Here is a 25,687-nt window from a genome sequence, read left to right on the forward strand (position 1 = left end):
TATATATATATATATTAATAAAAAAACTATTTTATTTATTAGTATATGAAGTAAGTATAAAAGTATACATTATAAATATTTGTATTAAATATATATGTAATAATATTTTTGGCATCGCCTGATATGGAGTATAAAAGTATAAATTATAAATATATTTATTAAATATATATTGGTATTTACGTAAGGATGTAAGGCAGTACTTATCAGCACTGGCTAAAATAACTATATTTTACTTATTACTAGTAAATTAATTAAGAATAAAATTATAAATGATAAATATGTTTATTAAATATTAATATTTGAATATTTATGAAACAATATTTATCAATATTTCAGTATTGGATGAAACAGTCAATTGCACATAGTTATTATTATTTTATTGATTGTCTATTCTCTTTATTATTAGTGTTATATTTCATTTGATTATATGCATGTCTGTACTTTTTCTTTGCACTGGAAGCTCCTGTCACCAAAACACACTTGGCAATAAAGCCCTTTCTGATGCAGAAAAAATAGGTATATTTTATTTATTAGTATTTGAAGTATATATTCACAAATTGTATATACATTCATATTTAAGCATATTTAATCACAATGCAAATCTGTGATTGCACTCTACACTAATGCTGCCTTTGAATTTTGCCAAAAGAAGGTATTTTGGAGGAATGAACTTAAAAATAGTGTGCCTATGATGCCTTGAAACGCTCACCACAGAGGCACCTCATTAGGATTTTAGAACACAGTGCTGTTCGCTAGACGTCTTGCTTGTGACTTGAGACCAGCTCTTAAATAAATCATATGAACACACCTTCTCAAACAGCGCCTTGGCCTGCTCTCCTTCCTTCTTTTCCAAGACGCCCGTCTCCGAACGGTCCACGATGCCCTGCTCGATGCGGGACTTGGTCCTCTGCAGCATGGGAACGCTTGCTTCCACATCCTGGTCGCTGACACTGGAGGTTTTCTTATCCATCGAGCCGTTCATCTTCCCCGCCGGCTTCGGATCGCTCTCCTCCACCACCGTCTCAGAAAGCGCCCGCGTCGTCCACGGCGAGTCGAAACACTTCAGCAGGATCGACACGAAATGCTCCAGCTTCGAACTGGTCCGCGGAAACTTAAACCAGAAGTTACTACACGCTAGAAAGATCAGCGTGTGCAGCAGCACCAGATACGGGAAGTACTTTGCGAACCAGTGCAGCTTGTTCTCGTAACACACGGCGTCCACGTAGTTGTACTGGTGTCTGTCGAGGTCGTACTGGATGCCCTTGGGCTCGGCATTAAGCGGCACGCTGACGTTGAGTTGTTGGCAGGTCTGGTTGACGACCCATTTGCACGGCAGGCAAATCATTTTGTCCTGCGTGACCTGCAGCGTGCCACCGAACACCGCGATCATCAGCATGACGATGGAGATGTAGTCTGTGAACACGTCCCACCATGGTTTCAGGATACGATACGCCGGCTGTGTATCAGCGAAGTATCGCAACTCAGTGATGGGAATCATGACAGTTTACCTGAGAAACAAAGAACGTGAGTGAAAAATGACAAACCGGTAGTGACAATCAAATAATAACTCATCAAATGTGACCCTGGACCACAAAACCAGTCATAAGGGTAAATTTTTTTTAAAATTGAGATATAAGCTTTCCATTGATGTATGGTTTGTCAGGATAGGACAATATTTGGAGAGATACAACTATTTGAAAATCTGGAATCTGAGGGTGCAAAGAAATCTAAATATTGAGAAAATCGCCTTTAAAGTTGTCCAAATGAAGTTCTTAGCAATGTATATTACTAATCAGAAATTAAGTTTTAATATATTTACAGTAGGAAATTTACAAAATATCTTCATGGAACATGATCTTTACTTAATATCCTAATGATTTTTGGCATAAAAGAAAAATCTATAATTTTGACCCATACAATGTATTGTTGGCTATTGCTACAAATATCCCCCAGCGACTTAAGACTGCTTTTGTGCTCCAGTGCTCCAGGGTCCACGTCATTTCTACCTAATGAAATAAATGAAATCAAATGAAATAAAAAATAAATTTTTAGCATAAGGGCATAAGGTAACCTTTCATATCATTCTCAACCTTTTACAAATGGTAATTTCTATCTAGAAAAATTAATTAATTAATTAAAAAACCAAAACATTTTGCATAAGCGGGGTCATTTCTATGTCATTTCACATCATTCTCAACATTTTGTAAAAGGTCTACCAAAAATAAAATAACAAAAATTTAGCATGATGTAATTTCTAAGCCTTCATATGATTCTCAATCTTTTGCGAAAGGTAATTTAATTTCTACCTAAAAGTAAAGTTTAAGTAAATAAATAATATATATATATATATATATATTGCATATGGTCATTTAATTCTAAGTGTTGAAAGTATGATTCTCAAGGTAATTTCTAAAATAAAATAAATAAATAGAAATATTTTTTGAGCCTTTAATATCATTCTCAATCTTTTGCAATTAATAAATAATAATAAATTAATAAATAATAAATTATATAAATTATTAATAATATAAATAACTAATAAAATAATTAATTTCTAAGCCTATAATATTTTTATTTCCTACCCTTTTATATCATTCTCAAGCTTCAGCAAAAGGTTATTTTTACCTGCTCGATGCGGGACTTGGTCCTCTGCAGCATGGGAACGCTTGCCTCCACATCCTGGTCGCTGACGCTGGAGGTTTTCTTATCCATCGAGCCATTCATCTTCCCCGCCGGCTTCGGGTCGCTCTCCTCCACCACTGTCTCAGAAAGCGCCCGCGTCGTCCACGGCGAGTCGAAACACTTCAGCAGGATCGACACGAAATGCTCCAGCTTCGAACTGGTCCGCGGAAACTTAAACCAGAAGTTACTACAAGCTAGAAAGATCAACGTGTGCAGCAGCACCAGATACGGGAAGTACTTTGCGAACCAGTGCAGCTTGTTCTCGTAACACACGGCGTCCACGTAGTTGTACTGGTGTCTGTCGAGGTCGTACTGGATGCCCTTGGGCTCGGCATTGAGTGGCACGCTGACGTTGAGTTGTTCGCAGGTCTGGTTGACGACCCATTTGCACGGCAGGCAAATCATTTTGTCCTGCGTGACCTGCCGCGTGCAACCGAACACCGCGATCATCAGCATGACGATGGAGATGTAGTCTGTGAACACGTCCCACCATGGTTTCAGAATCCGATACGCCGGCTGTGTATCAGCAAAGTATCGCAACTCAGTGATGGGAATCATGACAGTTTACCTGAGAAACAGAGAGAACCAAGAAATGACAAACTGTAAGTGACAGGCCAATAATCAATCAATCAAATGTCCACGTCATTTCCAATTAAATAAATAAAAATATTTAGCATAAGGTAACTTCTAAGCCTTTCATATAATTCTCAACCTTTTGCAAAAAATAATTTCCACCTAAAAATAAAAAAAATAATGAATAAATAAATAAAAAATCATATTTTGCATAGGCAGGGTCATTTCTATGCCTTTCACATCATTCTCAACATTCTGCTAAATAAACAAATAAACAAAACAAAATAAAAATATTTTGCATGAAGTAATGATTCTAAACATTTTGCCAAAGGTCTATCTAAAAATAAAATACAATTAAATTAAATTTAAAAAACATTTCATATGAAGTAATGATTCTCAATCTTTGCAAAAGGTAATTTCTACCTTTAAAAAATAAAGTTCAATAAATAAATGAATAAATAAATGAAATGTTTTGCATTAGTTCATTTTTAAGTGTTTGTATGATTCTCAACCCTTTGCTAAAGGTAATTTATAAAATACAATAAAATAAATAAATATATAGAAATATTATTGATATTCATATCATTCGCAATCGTTTGAAAAAGATAGTTTCTGCCTAAATTTTTTTATAAATAAAACAGATAAATAAATAAATAAAATAATAATAAATTGTATAAATATAACAAATAAATAATAAATTAATTTAAATTAATACATTCATTTCCAAGCCTTTCGTATCATTATCAAACATTTTGCAAAAAGCTAATTGCTACCTAAAAAATTAATGAATGAATGAATGAATTAATTTTATTTCATACTAGCCTTTCATTTAATTCTCATCCTTTTGCAAAAGGTTATTTTTGCAAACAAACAACGTAATTTTTAAGCCTTTTCTTCACCTTGTTCAAATGATCATTTCTACCTGTAAATAAAATACAATAAAATAAATAATAAAATAAAATCAATATATTTTGCATATATAGACAATAAAACCATTTTTGCATTGTGAATGTGACATTATTTTCACAACTATCAAGCCCATTCATAAAGCAACTCCCTTAAAGACAAACATTTTTCCCCTTGGAAAAACATTCACTGTTAAACTGTTCACGGAAAGAAGTAAATAGCCTACTGAAATTTTTTAACTGTGTGAGAAAACACGTTTTCTAATGACCTTTAACCCTGTTCTGTCTGCTGTCCCTTTCACTTCACACACAGAGTTTCCCTTAATTGAGTCTCCTATCTTTCTCTTACAGTAGCCGTGAGTCAGAGCTCAGATCATGGACACAGCAAGCGGCTGGAATGAGTCAGCAAACCATCCTCAGCTGTGCGTGTTTGCAGGAGGACAAGAAAACTCCATTAAATCACACACACACACGCACACTGTCAGGCACATAAACACACTCACTCACACACACTCATACAGACACATAAACACACACTCGCACGCACGCTCGCACACACACAGACACACAGACACACAGACACACACACACACACACACACACACACACGCACTCGCACTCAAAATCAAAGCTGTGCCTAATTTTAGCAGGCATTTTCAAGGTACATATGATGCATGTACACACACACGGTTATGTGGTTAAATCCAGCAGAGCGCTTGACTTTATAAAGGCCGTTTATGATTAGTCTGGTGACTGATGTTTTGGAGGCACAACATCATTAGGGTTGCCAGATTGGAGCTGAGAATTACCAACAGCTGCCGTGTCTGCTATAAGCCAAACATAGAGTACGTCGCAAATCACAGCTTGCTGAAAACAAGATGTAATGAAACACTGTTTCTGATGGATTCTTTAAAGTGTGCATCCATTTGAACATTATTCCTCAAGAGCAGAGCAAGATTTAAAAAGAATGTTTAAAACGAAAATATGTAAGTTGAATAAGTGTAAATGCATTACACTTGCATAATGCATAAATCCATATGTGTAAATGCACATGCCTTTTCATCCAACATTGCCCAATACCTTCCTGTTTTCAAAGGTTTGGTTGGTAAGATTTTTTTCTGTTTGTTTGTATTTGAAAGATGTCTCCTCTGCAAGGCTGCATTTATTTGATCAAAAATACAGTAAAAACGGTGAAATATTATTACAATTTAAAATAACGGTTTTCACTTTGAAATACACAATTTTAGTGCATACGCAGATCCATGAGTATATGACTATTCAACCTTTCTTGATGATTGTGCATTAACTGAATGAAACCTAAAAAATGTATGATGTCCTCTGAAAAACCCTTGTGTGAGGAACAGACCAAAATGTAAGCTGTAACTTCAAATACTCCTTTAAATAATGGCAATTCTATACAGAAGGGTTTGAATAGCGGACACAAGCATTAGAAGAGGTGAAAGGGAGAGGAGGGACGGGAAAAGGAGAAAGAGCTGGGAAAGGGCTAATAAAACACAAGTGAAGAGATGAAGAAAGAAAGAGCGATATAATGTGGCATCCAGACAGATAATTCATCATTTCCTACCCTCAATCAATCGTTCCAGCATTTAGATGAGCACAGACACCAAACAAATGTCAGTGTAGACCGTACTCTGGAATCAGTGACTCACTATAGATGGAGAACCGCTCCGGCTAACATCTATACTTAGAGTCGGAAAGGCTGGGAATTTTCCGTTTGGGATTCAGGAGCTGGAGTGAAAATGCAGAAAAGGCCCCTGCAATTGTTTATTGAGAGACCTTGTAAAAATTCCACGTTGAGCTGAAATGACTCCAAGTTAGAGCACCTCCGTTTCAAAACATCCTCAACTGGAGTATACAGCATGGTCAAAGATTAGAGGCTTTAAAAGATATTATATAGTTTTGCTTATTTCGGTAAGCCATCTGGCTGTATTAAGTGAAATGCATATATATACCCATTTGTATCCGAAACAGCCCCTCTGCCCATGTGGGGCCCCTTTAAGAAGTTATGAGCCAATTAAAATCTGTTTAGAGGTGTGCTGTTATTACACTAAAAGAGCAAAAACCTCTCGTAAACTCAAGTCATTTCTAGAGAATAAAATATCACAGACACTTGAGGATGAATGCTTTTGACTTGGGCTAGTAAGTGTTATTTTAGTGCTGTTTATATATTAGTATTATTTATATTTTGAATTAATTTTTATATTTTAAGTTTCCATTTTAATTATCATTTAAGTTTAGTAATTTTGTTACATGTTTTTGTTATTTAAAAAAAAAATGCAGATTTGTTACAATGGAAGTTTCCATGTTAATTTCAGTTTAAGTGTGGTAATTTTGTACACGCCTTGTCATTATTATTATTTTTATTACATATTTCTGTTTTGATGGATAAGTTTGTAGGTTAAACCCATTTTCAGTTTAATTTTAGTTTAAATTAAGTATTTTTGTAACATTATTTTGTCATTTCTATTTATTTATTTATTTATAATTGTTTTGTTTATATTTTTTATTTTAATATACATTTAATTTGAGGTTTATTCATTTTGTTGCATGCTTTTTTATTTTTTAATTTTAATTAAATATTTTTGTTTAGCTTTTTGTTTTAGTCCTTCAACCTAGGCTTGCCGCGATAGACGGTGCTGACGGTGATACCGGTGTTAAGCCGCAACACCGGTTACGTCACTTGCCCACCGCGTCACCGACCGCCACCGTCGTTTAGATTTTTTATAGTAATAAAAATCATTTAGTTCAGTGAAAGAACAGACACTACAATTAAAAACAGAACGCGGATGCTCAATGCAGTTGAACGACAGTCGCATCACAGATCAGATTTCATTTCTCCAGTGAGGAGAGTGAGTCCAGCTGACTGACAAGAAGAGTGAGGTGAGACAGACAAGACGATCGCGGATGATTTAGTTTCGAAACTAAATGCAAAAGCACCTGTTTGGCAATATTTTGGATTTTGAAAAGCCTGTTGACTTTTGCCGTTTATCTAAGGTGATTTTGGAAGTTTTTTTAAACATTTGTTTCTTATTTATTTGGTTCCACTAGGGCTGGACGATATGGCCAAAATTGATATCACGATATTTTTCTTAATTTCGGTCAATACGATATAATTCCGATATCGATATGAACACTATTTATCTGAAATATAAATCTTTTGTAACATTATAAATGCCTTTATCATCACTTTTGATCAATTTTAAGCATCCTTGCTAAATAAAAGTATTAATTTCTATAATTTCTTTCCCAAAAAAATAAAAATTCTACTGAATGGAATAGTGTATAATGTTATCTTTTTATTTCAGATAAATGCTGATCTTTGGATCTTTCTATTCATCAAAGAATCCTGATTTTTTTTTTTTACTGTTTTAAATATTGATAATCAGCAAATCAGCATATTAGAATGATTTCTGAAGGATCATGTGACACTGAAGACTGGAGTAATGATGCTGAAAATTTACCTATGTATGATCACAGGAATAAATTACGTTTTAAAATCTATTCAAATAGAAAGCAATTTTAAATAGTAAAAATATTTCAACATTTTACTGTTTTTGCTGTACTTTGGATCAAATAAATGCAGCCTTGGTGAGCAGAAGAGAATCCTTAACAAAAAACATTAAAAATCTTTTGACTGGTAGTGTAGGCTGATTATTCTTATAGATTGAAACAAATGTGCTTTAGCCAGAAAAAAGGGTATGAAACGTGCTCCAAGTCGCTGCAGAAAACAAAAAAATTGAACAACAACAAAAACTGGAAATGTTGCTGGAGACGGGCTTATTTAAAATGAAAACTAATTTTGCCAGCAGGAGGCGCTTTTAGAGTGATAGAACTAGCGATTTCTCCAGTAATGGCTGTAATCAAAGCAGCTCTGCTCATGAACGCTACTTTATCAGATCAAATGAAAATACCATCGAAACTTTTCTGAAGACAGTCGGTTCCCTTCAGAGATACATTCATATAAAACACCTGCGCCGTGTTATGATTTCGAAATGTGCAGTGCTCATGTTTATTCAATGAAGTCAAACGGCACAAATAAATCAATGTATGGGAAACACTGGTAATGTATATCGAAATATCGGAAATGTGTTTAAAAATCATATCACCGTTATTGAAAAAATTATATCGCGATACATATTGATATTGAATTATTGTCCAGCCCTAGGTTCCACATTGTTTGCTGATTTTTACTTTATTTAAACTTTGTGTCATTTATTTATTTCATTTGACATCAAGGTGTATGCCGTGCCTCCAAGCTTTCTTACTCGTTTTGCTAATAAACGTTCTACGTTTCTTATTTATTTGGTTATATATTATACATGTTTACTTGTTTCCAGTTTTGTACATTTAAACTTTATGCAAGTTATTTGTTATTTTATATTAGGCATAGCCTGTCCTATAGCATGGTGTATTTTTTATATACGCTAAAGTGAGTTTGACGTTGTATCTTGTTGTTGCATTCAAGCAATTGACGCCTAACTGCCGCTAATTCGCTATTTTAAATAAATAAATAAGCTATTTAAAAGTGAAGGAAAGCGAAGAAAAGAGAGAAAATTCAAACGAACTAAAAACGAACAATTGCTTTACTCCGAATTGCCTCTATTTGAAAGTGAAAGTAAAATGTGCACGTCGCTTTTACAAGCTATTTAAAAGTGAAGGAAAGCGAGAAAAAGAGGGATCAGTTTCTTTCCTTTAGGAGCGTTTGGAGACATGTTGTTTTAACACAAGGCCCGCTGAGAGTGTTAGTCTCCATCCGGCTCCTCACACTGTCTGCTGAATCTGATCCAGTCTAGACCAGTGCTGGTCGTCCATGAGATGTCTGTTCCATCACAATAACCTTTAGCAACACCACACACACACACACATCTCCCCCCCCCCCCATTTACCGTGTGCTTGCTTGAAATAAAAGCCTCTTTCTTTGAATGTAATTACACTTGACATTTCCCTCAGCATTCTGGACTCCACACTAAACAACCCATTCCTCATCACAGTAATGAGGATAATACTTCATACTGCAAAACATAGCTCAGTTCTTTCCCTCATAATGTACATAAAGTTATAAATACTTTCATAACGTAAGCAGTATTGACTTCTCTCATAACCTCCAGAAAGCAACGTCATCTCACCGAAAAAAGCCCATCAGCAGGAAAGCTGGAACAAGCTGAGAGAGAAACTGTATTCTCGGTGTATGTTCCCATTTCTCTGAATCTGAAAGTTATGTCGTAATAACAGACAGTTAGATTTATGTGTATTAAAGTCTGTGCTCCCTTGAGTTGCCAACAAATACAGGACAAGATATGAGACCAACAACAGAATATGGCAGAATATCCTCTATAGTAGTGGAACTGCTAAATCACGATATGGCCAAAAAATGCTATAGTGGAACATCTTGATCACTACTACATGGCAAAAAAAAAAAAACTTCTATAATGGAACATCTTAATATCTTTGTGGCAAAGAACCTTCTATTATGGACCATCTTGACTACAGTACATGGCAAAAAACATTTTATAGCAGAACACCTTGATCACTATACAGAAAATAACATTCTATAGAACATCATGATCACTACATGGCAAAAATCATTTAATAAATCATTTTATAACGGAACATCTTGATAACTATATAGCAAAAATTCTTCTATAATGGAACATCTTGATCACTATATAGTAAAGAACATCTTGATCACTATATGGCAAAAAAACTTTAATAATGGAACATCTTGATCACTATATAGGAAAGAACCTTCTATAATGGAACATCTTGATCACTATATAGGAAAGAACCTTCTATAATGGAACATCTGGATCACTATATAGGAAAGAACCTTCTATAATGGAACATCTTGATCACTATATAGGAAAGAACCTTCTATAATGGAACATCTTGATCACTATATGGCAAAAAAATACTTTAATAATGGAACATCTTGATCACTATATAGGAAAGAACCTTCTATAACGGAACATCTTGATCACTATATAGGAAAGAACCTTCTATAACGGAACATCTTGATCACTATATAGGAGAGAACCTTCTAAAATGGAACATCTTGATCACTATATAGGAAAGAACCTTCTATAACGGAACATCTTGATCACTATATAGGAGAGAACCTTCTAAAATGGAACATCTTGATCACTATATAGGAAAGAACCTTCTATAATGGAACATCTTGATCACTATATAGGAAAGAACCTTCTATAATGGAACATCTTGATCAATACAGCAAAGAACTGAAGGCTGATAGAAATAGTTTTGGTTTTGTGGACAGCACTAGAGAGGTACAATAAAAAAAAAATCACAATGATCCCCATGCCGGTTTGCTGTATCTAAAATAGGAAATAAATGGTAAAATAGGCCTATCTATCCTCACATTAATGTATATTTGTTACTGGAAAAACTGCCCAGCATATTACAGATCATCAATACTTAGAGCTCTTCTCATGCCATTCTGAAAAAACTTACTGGCATGATTTTAAAGCCTGTGAGTGAACACACATGAAATTAACTCTTCTTCCGTACAACATTTTGTCCCGAGTCCTGTGAACTCCAGGTGCATCTCACAAACACACACAAAGGGTCTGTTGTTAAACTCAATCTCTGTTTAGCTTCCCCAAGGGCATGCTGTCCCCATCTGCTGCTAACGGCTGGTATAAAAGATGGACACAACCCAAACACACACGATCGTGCACCTTCCCTAACCACCACACACTGTCCTGTCAGCAAAAGAGCTGAACAACACTGAGATACAGAAAGACAAATGAGGTTTTAATGTGTCAAATTGTCTTCGCAGGCCCATGAGAGCAATAGCTCCGACAACATGATCGCTTACAGAAATCTGACATGATGATGCATGTCTGTTGAAATCCTATGGCTCCTCTATGGAAACGCTTTTATAATGACACTGGAATAAACGCTGGCTGTTTCTCACCACTATCCTAAATGCCAGCAAGACTGACTCCAAAGTATACAGATGGAGTTAAACCACTCAAAGCAATTAAACGTGCATTTGAGTATTAACCACACTTTCAGCAGAGCAAAGTGAAATAAACAGCTGTCTTCCAAAAACATATTTCCAATTAGCACAGAGAATAATTTGCACTTATCTACTAAGCAAAAGATGCATTACAGTAATGGAAAAAAACATAATATCTTAGATCTAAGACACTTGTTTTAGTGAATTTTATATATCATTTGATATATATATAAAATATAAATTCCATATATTTTTATTTTATATAAATAATATATTTTATATTAATAGTATATAGCAGTATTATATTTATGTTATTTTATTTATAATATATTTTATGATTTTGCCATTTTGAAATATCTTTTTGTTAGTCTTTGATACTGACCTTATATACCATTACATAGAGTTTTATATAATTTTATATATAATAAAAATGTATACATTATTTCTATTTAATAAAATATCTATATAAATGTATTATAATTAGTTTTACATATAATACATACATTTTATATAAAATGTGTATAGGCAGAGCCACTGAGATCTCAAAAACTGGATCAATTCAATTTGTGAATGAATCATTTTGAGAACCGGTATAAACTGATTCACTAAAAAGATCTGACTTGAATGACTCATTCACAAATAAGACAGCTCTAGCTTAAATTATGGCCAGTTTCTCACAAAAAGCTATTATATGATTTTAGAAGACTTGGAATACAGTGCACAAGAACTACTTTTCTTGATTTCTTTCATGCAAAAAAGACATGACCGTGTACAGTTTGTGCATGCAGTTAATGGGGTCAGAGGTGTGTGGTGTCCCACAGACACACAGACTTTGGGTTTCACACACCACACTGCAGCCAGTCAATTACGGGAGTGTCCTGCTCAGATCAAGCATGCTTCCTGGAACACATGCTGCTGCTCAAGCTAAACAAAGACAACTTCACATGCGCCGAGACAAAACACCAGGCCCGCACTTGTTCAAAACACACATATCTCTCGCCTCAGGGTCAAACTTTAACCCTCATCCAGAGCAAATACCTTCTAGGACAAAACTGACTAAACTACAATGAAAGCAAATGGAGGAAAAGGCACGGTAAAGGAATCGGTCTTATTTTTTTTAAATCATATGACCGCTTTGGGTGAAAAACAGATCCATATTTATGTAAAGTGTTCAGTTGCATAATGACGGTACACTCTTCACCCTTCTGAGGTTTAAATCTACAACCAACAGGTTAATAGCCCAGATTTTTAACCACTAAGCCACAACAGGCCCAGGAGGGAGTGTCTCAAAATCACTTTATTTCTACATTAGGTAGAGAAAAACACTTGTATTTTTATTTCTGAACCGGCTTTATATCAGCGTCAGGCTGTAATTTAACAGTCTAAAGCAGGGGGTTTTCCGTATTTTAGGTGCTTCAAAACCTCAAATATCATCATTCTCACGTAAGGAACCTCCCATCCTAAAATGCAGCTATATATTCCTATGTATACTATAAACACCTAATTTATACTATTACAAATATGTGCGATATTTGGAAAATATTTAGTTTCCTTTACATTACTGCATTTTTTTCTACACATTGTAGTACTGATCTGTTAGATGTATTATTTATTACATTTTATTTTTAATTATTTATACTTTTGTTTTAGTCATTTTCAATTTGTTTTAATTAAGTCAAGTCACCTTTATTTATATAGCGCTTTTAACAATACAGATTGTGTCAAAGCAACTGAACAGCATTAATTAGGAAAATAGTGTCAATAATGCAAAATGACAATAGTAAATACAAATTTTTCAGTTAAAGACAGTTAACTTTCAGTTTCAGTTAATTACATTTATTACGTTTTTTAAAGGGGTCATATGATGCGATTTCAATTTTTCCTTTCTCTTTGGAGTGTTACAAGCTCTTGGTGCATAAAGAAGATCTGTAAAGTTGCAAAGACTAAAGTCTCAAATCCAAAGAGATATTCTTTATAAAAGTTAAGAGTCAGCCACACCTACCTAAAATGGCTCGTTCTAACACGCCCCCCACATACCTACAGCACGATGTGGGAAGATTTGCATAACGCCGCCCAAATGTTCACGCAAAGAAAGAAGGCGTAACTTTTATTCTCGCTGTAGTATTGTTGACGCTGCAGCCATGTACGCTGTGTGTTTCAGTGTGAAAGCGAAACTACTTTGTTTGGTCTTCCAAAAGAGGACGATATCCACTTCGTCATGCCTAGAGCTGATCTGTGCTGGTCGCTGAGGAATACATCAACTTTCACCGTGGACAAAGCGGAGTCCAGCCCGGGGTCCGTCACATGGGGTTGCTGATCATTCGTTGCATCTGCCGGGCGCGCCGTTCTTGACTCCGCCACCTCAGCTCACGCTAGCCCGGCCTCAGCGCACGCTAAGCCGGGGATTCCCCTCACGCTAGGCCACTGTGTTTTTCGTTGTGAAAGCGAAACTACTTTGTTTGGTCTTCCAAAAGAGGACACGACTAGAAATCATTTATGCATTATTTTATTTATTTGTAAGACTTTATGACTAAATTTGGTAATGGGAGAGTAAAAATATTTTTAAAACGTACACCGTTCAAACTAGGCTGCTTATGTTGAAGTGTTTGGGATGTGACTTTTAATGATGAGACCTTTTTTGTAATCAGGCTCTCAAAAAGTATATAACAATTTGGATATAGATTTATCGGCCAACATATCGGTTATCGGCTTTCAAAAATAAAGAATAATCGGTTATCGGTATCGGCCAAATTTTTCATATCGGTGCATCCCTAATAATAATGTACAGTATGTGGAAAATAATGTGTTTTTTTAACTTTACAAAATACACAAAATAATGTTCTTTTTAGCAGCATCATATGACCCCTTTAAAATGATTTACTTATTTTTACACTGTTTTTCCCTGAACTTTTACCCCCTAGTTCTCCCTTGTGGGTCTCCGGACCCTTGGTCTAAGGGGCCCTATAATAAAAAATACGTACATTATATACATTACATGTTATAATACGTACAAAAATTATACAAGATGGTACATTAATCAGTTCAGATTCAGGGCTACAACACATAAACACACAACCACAGGTAACACAACACACAAACATAATAACATAACATAATAATTCATTAATTCATAGACTAAATTAAGACACACACACACACACACACACACACACACACACACACAGTGCTAGGCCTGCAGTATAATGGGGTTGCCGTGGGTGGAGAATTAAAGCTTGTCTCTTTGGTCTCTTAAAAGCGTCTTGTGATGTCGAACACACCCTAAACACACTCAAAGTCAAAGCCCTGAGAAAGAAACACACTCTCTCTCTCACTCACTCTCACTCACACACTCACACACTCTCTCTCTCTCTCTCTCTCTCACACACTCACTCACACACACACACACACACACACACACACACACACACACACACGGCGCAACTCACCGGCCTCGTTACTGAGTGGATCTCTGGCTCCTGTGGCGCATAACTGATACATGTCTTTCCTCTGATCCACGATCCACAGCGGCAGCCTCACACTCCCGCAGCCCGAGGAAAGAGTTGAGGAACGCGGATAAACCACGCCCAGGAACTGGCGTCAGCCAAACCTACGTTCGAATTCTACTACACCGAAGGCTCAGCTCATTAACATTAATGACGTAAATTTGCGTTGGCGCGGTAGGCGCACCTGATTGGCTGATAGAGACTCTCTGGGCCCTAGTCTGATGGCTTAATGAATCTTTTCAATTTAATGGAGCTTTATTTGCATGGCAATAGATATACAATCTTATATATTATACTGAATATATCTTATATATTATTATTATATATTGTATTACTGTTGTTGTTGTTAAAATAATTTAAAATAATTTTGTTGTTAAAATTAATTAATTTATGCATTTGGCATCTGCCAAATGCATAAATGTAAATGTTATTATTATTATTACTATTATTAGAATATTAATTTTAAAAGAGAACAATTAAATTTTATTGTATGGTCCTCTTCTTTAATGATATGTTTAAAATGTTATCAACCTCTTTTTAAGATTTTTCCCCTTTCTGTAGTGACTTTTCCTACATTAAACCAAATATGTTGCCAAAAGTATTTGGGCACCCCCTTCTAATGAACAGGTTTGACTACTTTAGTCATTTCCACGAGTACAAATCTGAATGTTTAAGCATATAATGATATTCTAGGGGATTGTGTGCTTCTAATTTTATAGCAACAGTTTAGACGGGATCCTTTTCTATTCTAGCATGACAATGCCTCTGTGTATGATTCAAGGTTCAAAAAGAAATGATTGATTCAGTCAGTGTGGAAGAACTTGACAGGTCTGCAGAAAACCAGCTGGACACCTCTGGTGTGACTTTAAATGCAGACCTTGAGCCAAAAACTCATCACCAAACACCAATGGACAAAAGTATTAGGACACACCCTTCTTTAGAACAAAAAAAAAAGGCACTTCCAAAACTGTGGCAACAAAGAGGAAACATAATAAAAAAAATATCTCTGTTGCAACAGTTTTAGAAGTGTTTAAAATGACTGTACGGTACCCATATGTACAAATCATTGTTGTTTGGAGATGAGATTTTGTCACTCCTTCACACTAGAATATCATTATATGCTTAAACATTAAGATTTGTACTCGTGGAAATGATTAAAGTAGTCAAATCTGTTCATTAGAAGGGGGTGTCCCAATGCTTTTGGCAATACAGTGTATATCCAACATACACATTGATTGGCATTCCTTTTTGAAGGCTGTGATCATGAATATGTAATTAGGTTACGTGACGGACACGTTGCGTGGGTCACTTAATATTCAGAAGCCAGATCTTCGCCATAGTTGAATAACGAAAAGTTTTCGTGTATTTACTAGTACGATGATTGTATATATAAGTCATAAGTCACACAAGACAGTACATCTCATTGGAAAACATCCCACAGGTCTGTGTGAGTATTGTCAGGAGGAGGACTCAGTAGAACATGTTCTATGTCACTGCCAAAAATATATTACAGAAAGAGAAATATTCAGAAGGACACCACAGGAGATACTAGATGCAAAGCAAATACTCGGTCAAACAGGACATTATAATTCTTTAATTGCATTCTTGAGGGAAACAGTTAATAAATAGAATATAAAGTATAATTGTTATTTTATTATTTAAAATGTTTTTGTTTTTTTTAAGTGTTTTTATAAAAATTATTATTATTATTATTTTTTATATATAAAGTTCTGTTAGTCACTCTGGTCCACACTCCAGTATAGTAAGTGGCGGTAATGCACCTTAACGTTGGATACCACCCGCCATAAAACAAGAAGAAGAAGAAGAAGAAGAAGAAGAAGAAAAACATTTGAGTCTCTCATCTCAAACTGATGTAATCCACACGTCACTGGCGGATAAACATGATGGGCGGGGCTTCGGTGCGTCTCTGACGTCATCGGCAAGCGACGAGTGGTTCAACTCGCATAAGACAAATATGACATTTGAGCCTCAGTAGAGAGATTGCGTGTGTTTAAACAGAACAGTTAGCACATAATGACTTCTCGATTATGTTTCTTTTTATTCAGACCGAGAATTCCCAGATCACGTGGTGCGGTAACCAAAACATCATGTAGTACTGCTAGAGGCGAGCATGAGGAGGCACAGAAAAGAGCTCCGAACACCTTACATCTCTCTCATTCGTTACTGGGGACTTCTGTGGCACACAGCGGAGGCAGATTGAGTTTCTGCAGGAGCTTCACGACTTCTGGAAGCAGGGCTGAAGCCATTGGACAGCTGCAGTCAACACACTATCACCTGGTTTACACCTGCAAAGTAAGATTATACTTCTCCTGTCTGTGCTTGACTTCTTATTTAGGGGAACTTTTGACTACTTGGGTAATGTTCAGTCATTTAATTGTATGTTTTGTCTCTAGGTGTGCTCCACCCGCTCTATGAAGAAAATATCCAAGATAGCCTATCACAAGGGTGTTGTCATTGTAACTTGCCCTGGATGTAAAAACCACCACGTGATCGCTGATAATCTGAAGTGGTTCTCTGACCTGGAGGGGAAAAGGTGTGTATGTTTGAAGTCCTAAACACACTGCACGATCTTCGGCTGTCCCAGACGAAAGATTGACATCGGGAGACAATCGGGGCTCCTAATCGGTGCTCTTATGTCATACAGTGAGTGAGGTTCAAAGACGACTGTTGTTGTCACGAAGGTCAAAGATAGCCTACGATTCAGCATGATCATCGCACAGTGTGTTTGCTGCTACGATCCAGGTTTACTGACCAACCAATAAAAATACGACATGGCCTAAAACATAAAACTGCTTACCTCAAGCTCTTATCTATGGAAGCCTGTTTCCGCCACTGAATAAAAAAAAAAAAAAGTTTTTTTCTCAGAATTGCGAGATATATAAAGTCAGAATTGCGACATATATAAAGTCAGAATTGCGACATATATAAAGTCAGAATTGCGACATATATAAAGTCAGAATTGCGACATATATAAAGTCAGAATTCCGAGATATATAAAGTCAGAATTGCGACATATATAAAGTCAGAATTGCGACATCTATAAAGTCAGAATTGCGACATCTATAAAGTCAGAATTGCGACATATATAAAGTCAGAATTGCGACATATATAAAGTCAGAATTGCGACATCTATAAAGTCAGAATTGCGACATATATAAAGTCAGAATTGCGACATATATAAAGTCAGAATTGCGACATATATAAAGTCAGAATTGCGACATATATAAAGTCAGAATTGTGACATATATGAAGTCAGAATTGTGACATATATAAAGTCAGAATTGTGACATATATGAAGTCAGAATTGCGACATATATGAAGTCAGAATTGCGACATATATGAAGTCAGAATTGCGACATCTATAAAGTCAGAATTGCGACATCTATAAAGTCAGAATTGCGACATCTATAAAGTCAGAATTGCGACATCTATAAAGTCAGAATTGCGACATCTATAAAGTCAGAATTGCGACATCTATAAAGGCAGAATTGCGACATCTATAAAGGCAGAATTGCGAGATATATAAAGGCAGAATTGCGAGATATATAAAGGCAGAATTGCGAGATATATAAAGGCAGAATTGCGAGATATATAAAGGCAGAATTGCGAGATATATAAAGGCAGAATTGCGAGATATATAAAGGCAGAATTGCGAGATATATAAAGGCAGAATTGCGAGATATATAAAGGCAGAATTGCGAGATATATAAAGGCAGAATTGTTTTTATTATTTATTTGAATCTAGCTTAATCCCCTGGGCCCGAGTTGGAAAACCCGAAGCATTGACAAAACCTTTGACTTGCTGTATGTTCTGTGTTGCCATAGAAACATAGAGGAAATCTTGGCTGCTAAAGGAGAATCAGTCCGAAGAGTTCAAGGGGACGAGGCCCTGGAATTTTTTGCGGGGGAATCAATAAAGGAGGCATCAAGAAATAATCCAGATGATCCGAAACCAACACATCTGAGAGATGATTCAGACAAAACATGATTGACATTTGTCAGTTGCATCACTGGACATTTATTATTGTTATATTTTTCTTAATAAAGCATTAAAACAACCATCTAATCACTTTGGAGAAGTTGTTTTTAAGTGTTTGGTCCCCCCTTGTGGTCACTGCAACATTTTCACTTGAATGATATTTTCAAACTCCTCACACTTTATCAGCGACCTTCGACTGGTAAACATGAATACAGCTAAATCAATACTGTTATTGCAACACCTTTTCGCCTTTGTTTACGAGTTACATATGTATATATGAATATATTTGTTTTAAATATATTTTATTATTTTTAAAAAAGTTATGTTTGTTCATTAAAAAAAAAAGAACTTAAGATGAATCAAAAAAGCAGAAATACAAAATGTTTGAAGATGGTTTGATGACACGTTTCGTGGAGTTTGCGTAGCGTGCTGTGACGCAGTCACGTTCAGAAGCGAAAACGGGTAGAACGGCATCAACAGAAACAAGCGTAGGATGGGCGGGGCTTAGCGATCGGGATAAAAATTATTTTTCCTACTTCAGTTCTATACAATCTATTCTCAGTTCAACATAAATTAAAGTCTATCAGTATCATTTCTCAATTGTAAATTATTATCTAGACTGCTGAAGAAACATCGCAAAGACAGGGTCACATGACACCTGTTACTTTTCTCAGCGCTGCACTAAACGGACCAATCACAATCTCTAGCAGTTACTACCACGGCTGCTTTAAAACCGCATTCTTCTGAAGCGGTTTCCACTCACATGTCAGGAATCAGTCTCGGATTAAAAGATGATACTTTCTAATCTACAAATGTCTCCAGTAAGACAAAACACGTAATGACATTTGAATGATCCTCAATGGGGACTCGCCCTTCTGAGTCACCTAGCGCCCCCTGGAGGAACAGAATGTCCCTTAAACATTTACTAACTATAGTACAGTAATATTGGAGCACTTATCGGCCGTGGCTGATAGTGAAACTAGGCTGTAATCGACCAAACGCCGCCCTGACAGCCTCCAACTGATGACCGATCATCTAAAGAACGAGTTTATGCATTCACCCGGACTCCATACTTGAAGAAAACGCCGTTTTTGTTACTGTACCAGCATGAATTCAGCCGGACTGCTGTGTGAAACCGAGCGGCCGTGGCACAGTCCTTTCCTGATCGGGGTGAGCGGAGGAACGGCCAGCGGAAAGGTACAAAACACTACATGCATGATGGAAACTGATGCATATTGCTGTTATAGGCGTTTTGATGCATGCAAAACAACTGTTTTCTTTTAGCCACAGTCAACATGTACCTCTTTTGTGCCTTAAATATATAGTGCATGTTTGCATTTCAGTGAAATGCATGCAAGAACAGCATGCAAAATGTAATTACAGACAGGGAGATGTAGTCATTTACACAGATAACCTGTAGCAATAGCAACAGGCCCCTGTATTAACACCTAGTGTCCTCTTGTATCAGCATCTGGAATGATATTCAGGCTGATGCAATTGCAAATAGACACTACTAGATTGTCAGTCCAGGACAGTAACAGCTGTTTTTCTCCTGTCAGTCCACAGTGTGTGCAAAAATCATGGAGCTTTTGGGTCAGAATAAGGTGGATCATCACCAGAGGAAGGTCACTATCGTCAGCCAGGACAGTTTCTACCGGGTTCTCACTCCAGAACAGAAGGCCAAAGCTTTGAAAGGCCAGTACAACTTTGACCATCCAGGTAAAAAACAATAAGGAATAATTCAACCGTGTAAAGATGCTGGGATTTGATCTTTATGTCCTTAAAACACAAAGCCATTGCAAGAAAAGTTCAGGGAAACAGATGCGGAACGACATGAGGGTCATTAAATGCCGTTTTAACCCGTTAGGTGCCAGGGATTTTTGGGGGAAATGCTGGATTTTGACATCAAGATTTCAAAAGCTTGTGGCGTGAAAGGGCTTAAAGATAGAGATCTACTGTAAATTAGAAAAATGTTGGGCATGACCGAAAGTTCATGTGGGGTGTCAATATACTCGTCTAATTTGCATATTATGACGTCATCAGAGGCGGCCATCTTGAATTTCATAATATTCAGGAAATAAGAGTAGATATTGAATTGATGTTTGAACTTATTTGCATGTTTTTTTGTGTCTTTTTATCCTCATTCCAAATTATCAGAAAAGAGGAAACCAACCATAAAACAGGAGAAAGTACCGTATTGGCCCGAATATAAGACGACCCTGATTATAAGACGACCCCCCTTTTTCCAGATGTACCTTTTGGAAAAAGGATTTTTAAAAACCAAATCTTGTTTTTTCTCAGTAAAACACATTTTGTCTTCAATTATTTTCATATTGCATATTTTTCCTATTTTAATTTTTGTTTTGAAAGTATGATAAAAACTGGTAAAATGTACCAACAATCACATTATAAAAATATGCACTTTTTGATATACCATTAAAAAAAAAAACCGGTAGCCCATCTGAATTATCCATCTAATAGTAGCCTACCAAAATCTTATTAACAGTAAAAGTTAAATCTTACTGTAGTCTTCAAATCTGGGTACTGTCTTACGTTTTAAAGTTTGGTCCCATCAGGCTAACATGACAGTCACGACTGTTTTTTTTCTTTTGTTTTTACTCGCGATCTTTACAACACGCATTACATTACGCATTTCATGGCACACTCGTTTTATGCGTATTTGGCGCCACCTATTGTTGTGGGTGTATTATTGACATGTCAAAGTCTAGACCCTGAATATAAGACGACCGCATATTTTCAGATGTATTTCCAACAAAAAAAACATTGTCTTATATTCGGGTCAATACGGTACTAAATTACCAACAGGCTCATCAAAGCGTTTGATCCAGTCCTGATACACTTCTTCATTTCTCAAATAAACCCAGCCACCATTGTCATCACTATTTCCAGCCCTATTTAGATCCAGATCACCCCTGCTGCCTCTACCACGTCTCCCGGCTCTCCCACGCACAGCACGGCCACGTCTACCGCGGCCACTCCCATCTCTTTGGGGCGCTGGATCCAAAGAGCTAGTGCTACTTCCAGCCCTATTTCTCCTGCCCCGATGCCTCTACCTCTAGCAACAGCTCTCCTATGGACACTACGACCACGTCCACCCCTGCCACCCCCATCCCCGTTGGGCAAAGGGTCGAAATGATCTCTTGTTTGTGCTTCGTGAACAGTCATTTCCAAAAGGCAAATATTCCCCTTCAGAGTCAGAATCGGCGAATAACATTTGCAACACATCCTCACGGTACAACTTTCTATTAGCCATTTGGCGATTTTCTCTCACAAATCTCACAATTTACTCAGACGCTCTGAACTGAACTGCTTCCGCATCAATGACACGATAGCTCACTTGCTCTGCAATTTCCTCGAACACTTTGAATAGGAACGTGACGTAATTTTTGTCTAGAATCGAAGTACTACATGTCTGCCATCTAGTGGTAGGGAATACAAATGAGCTATTACACCATATTAGGAACTTTGCGACTTTGGCGCTTAGCGGGTTAATGCACTATTATGTTTTCTCTCTCTCAGATGCGTTTGATACGGAGTTAATGTGTCAGACGCTGAAGGACATCGTAGAAGGAAAGGTGGTGGAGGTTCCCACGTATGACTTCGTCACCCATTCCAGGTAATAAGACACGCTTTTCCCTCATAATGTTGCGTCGAGCACGGACACACTTTCTCTTTATGTGTACTTTGATAGCGTGTGTTTGTCTGACTGTCGATTGTGTGTGTAGGCTGCCAGAGAAGATATGTGTGTATCCCGCTGATGTGGTGCTGTTTGAGGGGATTCTGGTGTTCTACACACAGGAAGTCAGAGACATGTTCCACATGAAGCTTTTTGTGGACACAGACTCAGACGTACGCCTGTCTCGCAGAGGTAATGCACAAATTATCGGTAAATCAAACGGATCACACCAAGTCAATTCTGTGTAGTAGAGAGAACCTTTTTATGTATTTTATATAATAAAAAATATACATTTTTATAGCAAGGTTTTTATTTTTGCATTTTTTATTATTAAATTGCATTTTTATTATTGAAACCAGTTTTTTGTGTGCATGGAAACGGACACTTTTTTAGGATTCTTTGATGAATAGAAAGTTCAAAAGAACAGCATTTATTTAAAATAAAGTTTAAAGGGGTCATATGATGCTATTTAAATTTTTCCTTTCTCTTTGGAGTGTTACAAGCTCTTGGTGCATAAAGAAGATCTGTAAAGTTGCAAAGATAAAAGTTAAGTGTCAACCACTCCTACCTAAAATGGCTTGTTCTAACACACCCCCACATGTCTACATCACTATGTGAAAATATTAGCATAATGTGCCCAAATGTGCACGCAAAGAAAGAAGGCGTGGTTTCAGGAACAGCAGTCGTGTTGATGCAGCATGTCAGTGAGACGCTGTGTTTCAGTGTGAAAGCAAAAGCACTTTATTTGGCCTTCCGGAAGTAGATGCAATTAGGAATCAGTGGTTAAGATTTATTTACAACAGAACAGCACAACCCAGATGTTCGAATTTGTGCAATGCATTTTATGGACTACAGTCTTTTTTAACCTAGAAGAGTACAAGGCTGGCTGTGCACAAAGGCTATTTCTAAAAAAAAAAGGGTCAATTCCGACTTTGCTATGACAATCTGGCGCTTCTGAATCAGCGACTGTAAGTATGTTTTGTTATTAGTTTAAGTATTTGCTATTGACTGTTCAAATGCGGAGTTTTGCGCAGCACAGAGTAGCGCATCGTGTGTGTGTGAGGGGAACAGGGTCACATCACAGGAGAGTGAACTGTGTCAGAAATCATCGCACGTCAGCTGTCTTAACCGTGGCTTGTGTGCTGCATCATCACTGTGTCTGTCACGCGACTCTGTTGCCCTTTCGGGCTTGAACTGATGGTAAAACTAACGATATTATTAACTGTCTTGATATTTACTTTGAAAGCTGAAGCCTGTGATTATGATAAGGGGCGTTACATTTCCGAGGCGTGCTTGTGGTGTTCGGCCAATCACAATGCACTGGGTCAGCTGGCCAATCAGAGCAGACTGCGCTTGTCGGAAGGAGGGACTTTGTAGAAAACGAAGCGTTTGAGAGAGGCGGGGCATAGAGGACCTACAATAATGTACAGTATTTGAAAAAGAATGTGTTTTTTGAACATTAAAGCATGTCAACATATTCTGTTACACCAAATACACAAAATAATGATCTTTAAAATAGCATCATATGACCCCTTTAAGTTACTTAAAAGTCTTTTGCAACATGTCTTTACTGACAGTTATGATCAATTTAATGTTTCCTTGCTAAATAAAAATATTAATAAAAAAAAAATCTACAAATCTTACTGACCCCAAACTTGTATATTTATTTCATTTAGTTTTCAGTCAAAATTTCATATCTTTAATTTTAATTTGATGGAAACAAAATATTAAATCACCCCAGCTGTATGTTGCCTGTATAACAGCATGTATTTTGTGCGTTTAGTTCTGCGCGACATGAGAAGAGGTCGAGATCTGGAACAGATTCTCACGCAGTACACCACGTTTGTTAAACCAGCCTTTGAAGAGTTCTGCCTTCCGGTGAGAAAACACACATAACAAAAGCTGAACTGACATTGGATAGTTGTGTTATAGTTATATGATGCATTCATGACATCTGAAATCTCTCTCCAACCTCAGACCAAGAAATATGCAGATGTCATAATACCTCGTGGAGTTGATAACATGGGTAAATATGAGTCAAAAGGCAATAAATGTTCAAAAATAAACCTTGGTTTTCTAAACTGTTGCTTCTCTTTTGTCTTTTGAATCTTCTTTAGTGGCAATAAACCTGATTGTGCAGCATATTCAGGACATCCTCAATGGTGACATCTGCAAATGGCAGAGGGGTTCTGTCAATGGACACGCCCACGGGCGGAGTCTAAAGAGGGGCGTGGCTGAACTCAGCGAGAAATCTAGCGGAGGCGGGAGCCTGCCGGCGAAACGCCCCCTACTGGAGCCCAGCACACGACCACATTAACACACACAGAAGAGATTCATACATACGATCAAAAAACCCGAAAGCTTGAATTTTCTGCATGCTTCCAACACACACACATCTCTGTCAGGCTCTCTTTTCATAGAATTAAAAGGAATATTTTTTCCAAAAATTAGAATTTGACGAAAATGATCACACTCTCAGGCCATCCAAGATGCAGATGAGTTTCTTCATGGGAAAAGATTTGGCGAAATGTAGCATTGCATTACTTGCTCACCAATGGATGCTCTGCAGTGAATGGGTGCCGTCTGAATGAGAGTCCAAACGGCTGATGAAAACATCACAATAATCCACAAGTAATCCACACCACTCCAGTCCATCAGTTAATGTCTTGTGAAGTGAAAAGTTGCGTGTCATCAAGTATAATGGCTTTTTAACACACTGCCTTGTCTAGATCATAAACTCCTGTTTGGTCAGGATAAGACGGGAAATGAATGAAGTAAAATACTTCTTGTGAATTACGTTGAATTACGTGAATTTAGTATTTAAAATATTAATCTCACTATCACTTTATTTTTAATGTTCTGTATAATTTATGTTGTTCACCTCACGCTGTAATTTGTTGCTAAATGTGAATATTTTAAAATGGTTCTTTATTTGTAATCAGATTTTGCATTTTTCTTGTACAAACCTTTTTTAAACATTAAAGAGAACATGCTTATGTTACTAAACATCTAATTCTTTTTTGTACATTTTACATTGTGTTTCATAAAAGATAGTGTCAGATAGAAGAAATAATGAAAATTAATTTCATATTTGTACACTGTTTTTCACAGTACTACGAAAAGCACTATACAAATGAAGGTGATGATGTAGCATAGTAATACATTGAAATTAGGGGTGTAACGGTGCGCGTATCGTGTACCGAATGGTTCACGGGGCAAATTCCAAATGGAAGTGATCATTCCTATCCCTTTGGAGTGAGCAGGGCACGTGCGTGCCATTATGCAGTAGTTTTGAATGCACTTGGCAAAGGGAGCGACGTAATTTCC

General features: G+C 36.7%; 3 protein-coding genes across 4 annotated transcripts in view; 2 read left to right on the top strand and 1 right to left on the bottom strand.

Moving 5' to 3' along the window:
* The window catches only part of lrrc8aa (leucine rich repeat containing 8 VRAC subunit Aa), a 31,035-nt gene extending 16,299 nt beyond the window's left edge, over nucleotides 1-14,736 (bottom strand). The window contains exons 1-3 of one of the 2 annotated variants that reach the window (XM_016272751.1): nucleotides 14,607-14,736; nucleotides 2,626-3,250; nucleotides 809-883 (exon numbers count right to left, since the gene is read on the bottom strand). In XM_016272751.1, coding sequence (XP_016128237.1) covers nucleotides 809-883; nucleotides 2,626-3,240 — 690 coding nt within the window. In that variant the 5' untranslated portion in view covers nucleotides 3,241-3,250; nucleotides 14,607-14,736. Of the gene's footprint in view, nucleotides 1-808; nucleotides 1,509-2,625; nucleotides 3,251-14,606 lie in introns of both variants that reach the window. The other variant, XM_016272750.1, reaches the window with a different exon arrangement.
* Nucleotides 14,737-16,562: 1,826 nt separating this feature from the next.
* Nucleotides 16,563-18,855, top strand: dnlz (DNL-type zinc finger). Its single transcript, XM_016272753.1, has 3 exons — nucleotides 16,563-16,976; nucleotides 17,078-17,217; nucleotides 18,510-18,855. The coding sequence occupies exons 1-3, from the start codon at nucleotides 16,698-16,700 to the stop codon at nucleotides 18,670-18,672; spliced, it is 582 nt and encodes a 193-aa protein (XP_016128239.1). The 5' UTR covers nucleotides 16,563-16,697; the 3' UTR covers nucleotides 18,673-18,855.
* A 725-nt stretch (nucleotides 18,856-19,580) lies between these two features.
* uck1 (uridine-cytidine kinase 1) lies at nucleotides 19,581-24,882 on the top strand. The gene is made up of 7 exons (XM_016272752.1): nucleotides 19,581-19,860; nucleotides 20,223-20,382; nucleotides 22,204-22,300; nucleotides 22,410-22,552; nucleotides 24,144-24,238; nucleotides 24,338-24,386; nucleotides 24,478-24,882. Exons 1-7 carry the CDS (start codon nucleotides 19,771-19,773, stop codon nucleotides 24,675-24,677), a joined length of 834 nt encoding a protein of 277 aa, XP_016128238.1. The 5' UTR covers nucleotides 19,581-19,770; the 3' UTR covers nucleotides 24,678-24,882.
* The last annotated feature ends 805 nt before the right edge of the window (nucleotides 24,883-25,687 follow it).

Source organism: Sinocyclocheilus grahami, unplaced genomic scaffold, assembly GCF_001515645.1.
Source record: "Sinocyclocheilus grahami isolate Dianchi unplaced genomic scaffold, SAMN03320097.WGS_v1.1 scaffold73.1, whole genome shotgun sequence".
NCBI classification, from domain to species: Eukaryota; Metazoa; Chordata; class Actinopteri; order Cypriniformes; family Cyprinidae; genus Sinocyclocheilus; species Sinocyclocheilus grahami.